General features: G+C 37.5%; 1 protein-coding gene across 1 annotated transcript in view; it reads left to right on the forward strand.

Annotated features, from left to right (window-relative positions):
- The window catches only part of DOC2B (double C2 domain beta), a 208,695-nt gene that overhangs the window by 123,752 nt on the left and 72,901 nt on the right, over positions 1–12,042 (forward strand). Inside the window, exon 4 of the mRNA XM_053454862.1 lies at positions 3,673–3,782. Within this exon, the coding sequence (XP_053310837.1) occupies positions 3,673–3,782 (110 nt within the window). The remainder of the gene's footprint in view (positions 1–3,672; positions 3,783–12,042) is intronic.

Genomic DNA, 12,042 nt, shown 5'->3' on the forward strand with positions numbered 1-12,042 from the left:
CCTTAATGGGGCTATACAATTTTACACTGGAAATCTTGCCCTTTCAGGAAAACCTTTTTTTTTGGCCACCATAGAAAAAGATGCATAGCTAAATCCATTTCTCTTATTAAATGGTAGAGCACATCCATGGCTCAATGAACAATGCCATTCTAAATAGTGTGCTTGTACAACTGGCTGGTAATGAACATAGTATCACACTTTATCTGCAGATGCCGAGCCAGAGAGGATCATATACATGGCTTAAACAATACATCTTTGCGTTTAGTCAAGTCCCTAACGACTGCTAATTCAATTTACTTCAAGTTCACTTGCATCTGCAGCTCCCCATTGCTTAAGCATCGATCCCAACAAAGTGAGATGTGCCAAGAATCGTAATGATCTTAGCTATGGTGTCCATTGGAGCTGTTACAATTTGACTTAAAATAATATAACGTTTAAAACTTCAATGGAAGTTTGTGATTGAGCATTGCACACCAAAGATTATATTATTAAATCATGAGTTGCACTTTCATCACTTCTTCTCATATCCTTTAAGTAAAGCCTTACTTCCATATAAGTGCTAGAAGGATTTCAGTTGAAGTTCAGTTGTTGTGTGTTGTGTTGTGTTGTGTTCTGCTATGATACATTAATTCAATTTTGAATCTGTGTGTGTGAGGGCAGTGTACGTCTATATGTGGGTGTGTAAAGGCAGTGTATGTGTATATGTGGGTGTGTAAAGGCAGTGTATGTGTATATGTGTGTTTATGGGCAGGTGTGTGTAAAGGCAGTGTGTTAGGGTCCTGGGAGGGAGGCTAACATTAGCCTTTTTTAATTTAAAAAAATCTCTGCTGCTGTGGAATACTCTTCCAGTGATGCTCAGCCAGCATTATGGTGGACACCTGGCTGGCTGAGAATCATGGGAATTTTAGTTCACAGCTAGCATCATGGAAGTAGTATGTCTGGCTGAGCCTCATGGGAATTCAATTCAATGTGTTGGTTATTTTTAATATGCATGACTGTGCTGACAAAAACGAAGCGTGTTTTAAGTGGCGATGCAAGTGCGACATTGTAAAGTGCAATTGCTTGTAACGATGAGTTCCGCGAGATTTAAAAAACAAAAAAAAAAAAAAATGTTGGGAGGTATGATATATGTATATATTTTTATATATATATGACTCTTGAAGGTTTAATTTGTATTCCTTGTAGTACACAGCACAAAACTTTTACCTATCGATCTAATCAGAACTCATTAAAGTGAGAAGTGTCTAAGCTGGTAGATATTGCATCCTTCAATCTGTTGCAGTACAAATTGTCCAACGGTTGGACTATTCCTGCAGCTCTGATTTAATTAAAGTTAAAGTCACCTGGCTGCTTCTTCTATCCCTGTTCTTGTATGTGAAAATAATTGGTCAATTTTCTTCAGGGTTAACAAATTAACTGGCGTGAGTGGGGATTGTCTGTCCTTATATCAAAGAAAAATAAAATCCAATACTGACAAGCGACCTTATTTAGCTTCCTCAGAAATCAATCATATTTTAAGCTAAGGATGTGTCGCCTTCAACAATATTATTTGCCAAATAATATATTTCATTATGCAGTCATATTTTTACACTCTTAGAACGTGTTACTCAATTTTAATTAACATTTCTTTTGTAGACTGCATGCATGGGAAGCATTATATAAAAAGTCAGCATGTCTCAGCAATATAACATTGAAGTGCATTACATTTTAAGCATTAATCCAGTAAAATTCTTGAAAAATGTTCCAGTTATTGTTTAATAAAACCATGAATGCCTAATTGATAGGTTTAAATGTCTGGATATGAGCTGCTATAAAGCATTTTTACAGCTTTTCTTTAACACTGAAACCATTTTAAGAAAATAATGTTCCAAACAGTCCAGATCTATATTATATGTGCTTTTACTTGTGGAACAAAAAAGAAAAATTAGCTTGATGGGAAAAGCTGATAATCATACCTGAGAACTTCTTGGCTCCGGCTACCCGAAGCCTTCCCTTGCGGGACACGGCCAGGACTGCACACTAACATCGGTGGGCGGTCCCGCTGACGTCGGTGGGCGGCCCCACTGACGGCAGCGGGAAACACCCCCATTGACCCGGAGACCTGGAGGAGCAGCGCTCACCCGGAAATCTCCGGGTCAAACCTGGAGAGTTCCCAGGTATGCTGATAATACATAAATAAATGACTCAGTCGTGTAATCATCCATTACTGAGGACTGGTAATACAGGTTGAGTATCCCTTATTAAAAAATCTCTTATCCGAAATTAGCCAAAAAAATTTCAGATAAAGGGAATTCAGATAAGGTATACGGACAAGCAAGGTGGGGGAGATGTTTGACCACTCCTGTAGTCAGTAGATCCTTTTCCCGCCTCTTTTTGGCTTTTCCCTGTTGTCCACTCCGTTTTTCAGGCTTCCTTGCAGCCCCAGAGCGCTTCCACTCCTTTTTCTAGACTGGGAGTGATCTGTGGAAACCGGAACAATGGACAGGAAGTTCTCTGGGTCCACAGGAAAAGCCTGAATGACGGAACAGACACAGGTGAGAAGACAGATCCGTTATATAAAATGATCCCTTATCCAAAGTACTTCTGGTTCCAAGCATTTCGGATAAAAGAAACTCAACCTGTATAACCAAATTAAGTTATGCAGTAGGAATTTGCAGGACACCTGTTTCAACTCACGTAATATACATTACAAAGAACAAAACCCACCAAACTACTCCAGAAGAAGAGGTGAGCTGGCCTTGCATAATGCATCGTGTTTGAGAATTCTTGGACATTAGCTCACATGTTGAACCCTGGATAGGGACCCACAATGTTTATGCCGGACATTTTTTATGTTACTGGACTCAGAAAAAGACACTTTTTTTTTACATAGTTCATAAGGTTGAAAAAAGACCTAAGTCCATCAAGTTCAACTCTTCTACTTAACCTTCCTATTCTCAATCCAAAAGAAAGCAAAAAAACCCCTAATTAAGCTACTTCGAATTCTGCCATCAGGGGAAAGAAATTCCTTCTTGACTCCAAGAGGCAATCGGATTTCTCCTTGGATCAAGGAGCTCTAAAATATTAATGTTATTCTACTTATATCCCTGTATGTCATGCCCTTCTAAGAAAATATCGAGACCCCTTTTGAAGGTATCTAATGTATTGGATAACACCACCTCACTTGGAAGTGAATTCCATACCTTTATTGTCCTCACTGTAAAGAATCCCTTCCTTTGTCGTCTATGAAACCTGCGCTCTTCCAGTCTCAGAGGGTGACCTCTTGTTAATTGTATATTTCTGTTAATGAACAGGTCACTGAAGAGCTCTTTATATTGACCCTCCATATATTTATATAATGTTATCATATCCCCTCTGAGCCACAATGTTCAACAAATATCACTGTAACCTTAAATTAAAAAAAGTAAACTTTAGAGGGTAATCTGTTAATAGTACAATTGTCATTTTTTCTACCTGTCAGTACGTAGCTATGTGTCTCATATATATACATTAACGCCTACACAGACCTTGCTAGTAAGGAAGAAAATCTGCAATTAACATTGACGTGATTTCAAAAAAGTACTTTTATCTTAAGAGTAACTTGAGCTGTTTAATTGAATTTTCAAAGTTGTATTTACTTATTGAGCGTGTCATTGCTTTACATAACAGAACATTATTTGTTCTTTTGGCCAGGCAAATAAGTTAAGAACAAAAACTTTACGGAATACACTGAATCCTACATGGAATGAAACTTTAACTTACTATGGAATCACAGATGAAGATATGATTCGTAAAACTCTGAGGTGAGTTACATTGTATATTCTGATTGTTTGCATGGCAACTGAGTCTGCATAGAAGACTATTTTGTTGAGTTGATGCTTAGCTTACTTTCTTGCATTAGAAACTAAGGTTGTTCCTCATTATGCAGAAAAATGGGATTATGTATTTGAACTATAGTTTAGCAGCTCTCATACAACATTACATTTACTGTAATGCTTTTTAATTGGTTGTTTAGTGTTTCACATGTTGTTCATGAAGATCTAGTAAGGTGGCCTTCAAGATAATCCCAGAAGCTCTAAAGGGTTGCACAATATTTGAGGTTTTCCAAAAATTGTATATTGTTATGAGACTGATAGTGGGATCACATGGGGCTTTTTAATGCTTTTGTTCAAATATCATTTGTAACCAGTCTATTTTATTATATGACTCATAACTAGTCAAACATATTCAATAAATCTAGATTGTGTGTGATAATTATAATTGTGATATTATATATATATAATATATATATATATATATATATATATATATATATATATATATATATATATATGTATCATTGTTTATGCTTTGTTGAACTATGGTGTTATAGGTTGATACCTGTCTTTAAATGTTGCATGGATAATCTACCTAAAGAGAGGTTTTTTTGAGTTTGTTCTATATTTCTAACCTGTATTATTCTTTTAACACTGAGATTTAAAGAGTAATCTGACTGCATGTTTAAAAAGCGTATTTGCCATCCCATAGGGGCAGAGAGCTCATACATGAACCCAAATCACACTGTACACAAGATGGAGAAGTTGGGTAGGGATGTGAGCAAACATTGTTATGGTTAATAGAATTAACATCAGTTTTATTGCAAGAAGGACAAGGAAAGAGGGCAGAAGGCAGTGCTGCTCTTTCTAGTTCAGTGCACTGATAGAGGAAGGAGGGAAGCCTAGGGATTGTTTATCTTTGTTTAACTGGTGGGAATTCTTATGTGGTGTTCTAAGCAATGAAGCGCATGAGGAAAAATAGGAAAAAAGGAATGTCAACGGATGTGCGTGATGTATTAAGAGGACTATGAGGTTAGGTTGCACTCAATACAGAAAGGAGTAGATGGGTCTAAGTGAATTTTAATTTTTAATTTTGATGACAGGCAGATACACTAATTATTATAACACATTAATGATACAACAAAATACATTTTGCTCCAAGGTGAAACACAATACAGTACTTGGTCTCTCATTACTTTCATAAGATTTATAAGTGAGTCTTCAGTATGCAAGCATTTTCTGTCTTTGTCAGTGATGTATCCCGCCTAGGCCGGCAGGTACAAAAACAGGGAAAAGATCTCTCTCTTGAACGATCAAACCTCTCAGTGGCCCATTGCACAAGTTTTAGGCACATGTGAAAAAATGCTTTAAAGTAAGAATGCTTTCACAAATAGACATGTTAATAGCCTATTTCATCAGTTAACTAAATGCAAAGCGAGTGAACAGAAAAAAAATCTAAAGTAAATCAATTCTTGGTGTGACCACCATTCAAAAAACAATCAATTCTTCTAGGTACACTTACACACAGTATATTAAGGAACTTGGCAAGTAGATTGTTCCAAACACCATGAAGAACTAACACAGTCCTTCTGTGGACTTAGGCAACCTCAGTTGCTTCTCTCTTTGTGTAATCCCAGAATGACTCGACATGACATCAGGGCTCTGTAGTGGCCCTACCATCACTTCCAGGACTCCTTGATCTTCTTTAAGCAGAACATAGTTCTTAATGACATTGGCTGTATGTTTGGGGTCATTGTCATGCTGCAGATAAACTTTGGGACTAATCAGATGCCTTCCTGATGGTATAGCATGGTGGATAAGTATCTGCCTGTACTTCTCAGCATTGAGGAGACCATTAATTCTGACCAAATACCCAACTCCATTTACAGAAGTGCTCCCCAAACTTGCAAGGTTTTCCACGTCGGAGGTATGGCTTTTTTTTGAATGCATGTCTTCCATGGAGACCACTTCTGACCAGACTTCTTCAGACAGTAGATGGATGTACTGGGGCCTCACTGTTTGCCAATGCTGAGCTGATGGCACAGCTGTACATGTTCTGAATATAAAGGGAAGTAAGCATGATGTGTCTTTCATCTGCTGCACTCATTTTCTTGGCCAACGACTGTCTATGGTCCAAGATATACATACCATTTTTCAGGGTATAGGGCATTTTACTAAGTAATATTTTATATAGTCTTTATTCCTAAGGCCTTTTTCAAGCTTCAATCAGATCCTAGTGCCATTAAATCTTGGAACACAATAACCCCAGTAAAATAATATCAGTCTAAATTTGATGCCTGTCCTTGAAAAATTACCTTTGAAGATCAGGATACATGGTTGAAGTAATTTCTATCCATGCAATAACAAAAACACTTAACTACAAAACATACCACATTCATCCACATTAGTAAATTATTTTTTTGCCTGCTTGCTATTCAAGTTGGGATACCTTAGCTGGAGCGCAAAGGGAAATGACTGAATTTCAAAATGTCACTGTTGCTAATAAAACAGTTTACCTGGCTATTGCTGCTTTAAGTGACATTAAACAGTATTTGGATCTGAATTTTGCCTTAGCGTGGGAGGTTGTTTCTGTAGAGATGCATTTTAGCTGACACTGCTGGTGAGAAGCTCTGGCAAGCTCATGCCAGGAGTCCCTGTCAGAAGCACCCTGGGAATCCTCTTAGTTTGTGATTGTCAAATTCACCTCTTATCTCTTGGCATATAGAAAACACCCAATCACCTTCTGCACACTGCAGGTGTGACGAATATTTTCTACTTTTATTTATGTCTTTTTCTTCTAAAAATATCTCGTTACCTTCTGTCCCAGTTTTTTTTTTTACCAGCCGGTGAGCATAAAGCACGTTAGATCATATTTTATTGAGGAGATTAGGTAATATTACTTACATATCAAGTAAGACCTTAATCATATAAAAAGAGTAATTTAACATATAAATAGAGCCAATAACTGACATAATGTTTTCTTTTTCAATAACAATTACCATGTAAGGTATCTTCAATATCCCCTACAAATGATTGAATTATTTTCTTTCTTGGACTGTTGTATGCATGGTAATGATTTACAGTACAGAATAAGTTCACTGTGAAATAGAAGTTAGAGATAAAAAAAAGCAATATTACAGTTGCAGATTTAAAATTTGTATTAAAGTATAGTTAGTATGTTAGTTAGTTGGTTAGAATGTTGGATTTGTTCCTAATTGTATTGTGTACAATGTCAACTAAATATATTTGTTGTATATGTTTAACGCAGTATACATGTTTGGGACGTTACTGAAGTGACCAGTGAACAAAAGAACAAGAAATCAGACATTAAACGGATTCTGCAAATGTTATAAATGCTATCTTTATGCTCCAATCTAAAATGACCCAATTTAGCAGATTTACATTGGTATAGATGTATTCGAGCCGAGTTAATTGGTCTCTTTTAAGCAGATATTCTTACAATATTTAGCTGTCTTTAGATATACCGTATTGGCCCGAATATAGGCCGCACTTTCCCCCCCACTTTAAGTCTTTAAAGTGGGGGTGCGGCCTATATTCGGGGTCTAGCGCCCGACGCCTGGGAAATGCAGTCCCGGGCGCCAGGCAGCGGGGTTAGGATACAGATCCCCCGCAGCGGTCCAGGGGACCTGGATCCTACTCTCTGATACGCTCAGACAGCCACCCCTGCCAGCACTTCCCACAGGGGGAGTGCCAGCACCGGAGGTTGTTTAAGCGCATCGCCCAGACGTTCACCGGCTGCGGCGATGCGCGTAAACAACCTCCGCTGCCGGCACGTCTGCACGATGTGCTTTAACAATCTCCCACGAGGGGAGTCCCGGCAAGGGAGATTGTTAAAGCACATCGTGCAGACGTGCCGGCAGCGGAGGTTGTTTACGCGCATCGCCGCAGCCGGTGAACGTCCGCACAATGTGTTTTACCTCTGCCCCCAAGACTTACCAGAGCAGACTCCCGGGTGTCTTGCGTGGCCGGCGAGGGACATCTACGCAATACGCATATACAACTTCCAGTGCCGGCACTACATCACTAGTCACTAGACTACATCACTAGTCATCATGTCTGCTCCTTGCATATTAGCATATTGGTCCAGCATGCTCTCAAGCTAATCTAACAACAGATCAGCTACCAGCATGTAGGGTTCTTTTTTAATGGTTACCATGGTAACATGCAGGTTTCTTTTTTAATGGTTACCATGGTAACAGGCAGTCATATTGGGTTCACTGTCCGATGAGGCAGCATTCGGTATGTGGCAGTAGGAACAACTCACTTTAAATTGTAAACATTATGTTTCCTTTCATAATGATATCTCACTGGTACATTTAAAATAGAAGACTTCTTCAACTATTTTATTAGTTGTGTATCAATTTAATTGTGAATGTATTTGGATAAACAAGGTATTTTCTTATGTCACATTTACTACATCCTTTTGGGGATTCACATAAATACATAATCCTTACAATTGATGATATGTGTACTGTAAAATGCTCAATATAATATGTAATAATAATGTATGAGCTTGTTTTATGTTTTCAAATTTTTCACGTTTGTCCATTTAACACGTACTGGGCAATGAACCGTGAAATCACCATTCGTTCTTATATTTCTAAGACGGATCATTTGGTTCTAGTAAAGGTACATCATTCTTAATTAAATGTATGATTTTATTTATTTCTGAGATGCCTCTCATAAGTTGGTGGCTAAAATATAGCCACATATTTGAAAAGGGATTTACGCAGTGTTTTACTTTACCAAAAGTGTATGACATGTTTATATTGAATGGTATTAATATACATTCAAAACAATTACTTGAGGGAGCATTACATCATAGGAAATGTAGAAACCACTTTTCACTATGTAGTGAACTTATATATATATATAATTGTATGCAATAAAATAGTTACAGAAAATGTCAGAAGATATGTTAATATACATTTAGAAAAAAGAGAATAAATTGAGAGAAAGTCATAAAAAAAAATTAAGTTATGAACAATTTATTGTTTTGTGAATTGGTTGAGATATGTGACACTAGGACAAGTAGTTATGCCAGTAGTGGCTTTTTTTAAGTCACTTGCCTGTGAGTGAGTTGAAAGAAATGCAAATTCAGGTAGGCCTTGACACAGAAATAAAGACATTCTCAAAAAAGTTTATTAAAACTACCTGTAGATTGTACTTTGTTTGCCCTGAGGTTCTCTCCTCTCCTGTCTCTATGGCTTAAAAAGTAGAGCACCAGGATATGACATCATATCCCAACTCCAAGCCATAAGGAGAGCAGTGTAGACTGGTAGGCTGGTGGGTGTTCAGTGGCTTAGTCTTAGGGCAGCGCTGAAGATAAATATGTCATTGCATGGACCTCCATGCTCACAATGTCTAGAGAGATCAAAGATGCGGCTCATGAAGGCCAAAACCTACATCTTTGGCTTGTGAAGAATAAATTGTCCTTGTATTTCAGTTCTGGACTAAGATTTTGATTTTTTTGAATGGGTACTCTGTGTCAGGCTAACGTTTCTTTACCTGAGCTACTCCTGTTATCTTTTGTATATTCATATTCATTTACCTAGAGGTATGTATCTGGATAGTGGGTGGATTTGGCAGAAGATTTTCAAATAGCTCAAAATAGCACAAGATTACATTATGCATGCCAGAAAGAAATAAGCCACTATTGTTTAAAAGGCTTCTGTTGGAATACATTGTTTGCAGGCATAACTGAAATTATAGCGGTGCCTTAGTCAGCTATAGATACACAAATAAACCTGTGTGAGCTCTAAAGATAAACTTGACCAATACATTTCTACTTTCCTGCTGTGGGTACTTATGCGAAAATGCATTAAAAAAATAAGTTAAAAGAAAAAAGTAAAAACCACAAATTGGTGTTATTTATCAAAATACATTTCCCTACACTCAAACCTCCTTCTGGAAGTTTTGTGCGCCTTCCAGTTACCTCGAGTCCCTGTGTGATTACAAAAGTTAACACATGGCTGCTGCTTGCTGCAGGATTTATAGATCTAAGATAATATTAAAGGCCCAAGGGGGGGGGGTAAAAATAAAACATGACCACAGAAAGGAACAAAAACTAATAATTCTTTGTCAGCAGGAAAACTAATGAAACGTGGAACCTACAGGGAAAGGCCATGACATCTGTCAAATACTCCAAGTCATTTTGAATTCTGTTAAAAAAAAGGAGACATAACAGTATCATACAAAGTAAAGCAATAATATATATTAGGCGTAGTAGAGGGGCATTATTACTTTAGCTAAAACAATTAATGCTACCAAACTGAAAAGATTTGTGCTGAGTGATATACTGTAGATGTTACAAACTTGATAAATGAATGTATCTATTCTGGTTACTAATATAGCATGCATTGGGTGACCACCTTTCCTAACTGCCATAATTTCTATACTTACTATCACGAATGCATTATATCAAAGTTATGCTTGAGACTTGTGAAAACTTATCTGCCAGTGCATTTTTCAGTATTTCCACAGCCAATCACTGGCTACAGAAAAACATCATACATCTATACATGTCAGACATCTCTTAAGACAGGGGCGTCCAACCTGTGGCCCTCCAGCTGCTGCAGGACTACATCTCCCAGCTAAGGGGCTGGCTGAGGAGGATGGAGGGCCGCAGGTTGGACGTCCCTGTCTTAAGTCATAGAAAAAGAAAACAAAAAAGTTACGATAATGAACCGGTGTTTGTAATTTTGTTTAGTTGATGAGCATGAACATACTTCATCATCAACTGTGATGTTGGGTTGTGTCCTGTATTCTCCTTGAAAATTCATGTCTTCCTTGTGTACAAACGGGTATGTTGCTTCACAGCGGTAGAATATATGTAGAGAAGATCCACTCGGATGTGAATAACAACAGTAAGCATAACATTCACACTGAACTAAGTCACCTGCATCTGTTCTTGTAAGAGGAGACACAGAAGACAAGAATAGGCAGAAATTGCAGTGTAAACACTATGGAAGCTCTTAGTCAGAGAAGATCAAGAACAAGGCCAGACATACAAATTAGGATTCAGACTGAGAATTATACACACTGAGTGTGATAGGACTAGAACCATCACACACTGGGACAGAGCAACCACCTTGCCTAAATAATTGTAAAGTGTGTGTATTGTGGGCTTACACCACAGTGAATCTCTGCAAAATGGCCATGCAAAGAAACAGTCAGCAGGTTATTGCCCTAAAGTAAACCATGGCACATGAAACAAACCCATCTCAATTGCTGCTTAGCTGCACTCACTGGAAAACTCAGCAGGTTTAATTAATGGGATATTTCTGTCCCAGCAGAAACAGAGCAGCAGAACATTTTGAAAAGTTTCATCTCACGGTGTTCAATTCAAACCCCTATACAATTTAATAACCTGAAACTGGCCAGTCTGAAACTTGATAGCTGTTTCATTTACAAGGTCCTCATCTAACTGAATTTCTGAGCTGGGTTCAGTGAACTCTGTGGCATCCAACTCAAAAGAACCTGGGACATTTATTTTCAGTTCAGTACAACTGTAGTAGGTGCAGTGTACCGAAAAACCACTCTGGTTTTGTCATTTCAAATCTCAATAAACAGAATTTAAAGGAAAACCAATATATTGTCTTCAAACCACTCAAATGGGTAGCAATTACTTTGTGTTTGGTGATATTAATGTACATACGCTGTGTCATTGTATAATAGCATATTCAATATATATATACAATGACACAGCGTATGTGTGTCATTGTATAATAGCATATTCAATATATATATACAATATAATATAACAATGTATATATTGCTGATAACAAGAATTATACTTTACCATCTACTGTACATAAATCCACCACATATCTTTTTTTTCGTTCTGTGCAGGTCTGTAGGTGGACGTTTTTAAGTTATTGACTAGAACAATATGACTGCAAGCTGGTTAAAGTTCATTTAATAAAACAGAATAAAGCAAGGTTTTGCATGGAAAGGAAAAGATTTTTATACATTTTGTAGCAGCCAAACGCCGTCCTGAAATATCCATCTCTAAACTAAAGCGAAATTTCTCTACACAACTCTGCAAGTGTCTTAAATATTTAAGGAATAGAAATTGTGCAGTATTTGTTTGCGAATAGATATATGCCGGTAGTAGTTTTAAGTGGTCTACGTTAAATGATTATTAGTAGTGAGAAGTACCAACATTACTCAACACCTTGTATAGAGCTGAGGTTCCAGACTCAATCAAACTCTGCCTCCTTCTGAA

Source organism: Spea bombifrons, chromosome 2 (genome assembly GCF_027358695.1).
Source record: "Spea bombifrons isolate aSpeBom1 chromosome 2, aSpeBom1.2.pri, whole genome shotgun sequence".
NCBI lineage: Eukaryota > Metazoa > Chordata > Amphibia > Anura > Pelobatidae > Spea > Spea bombifrons.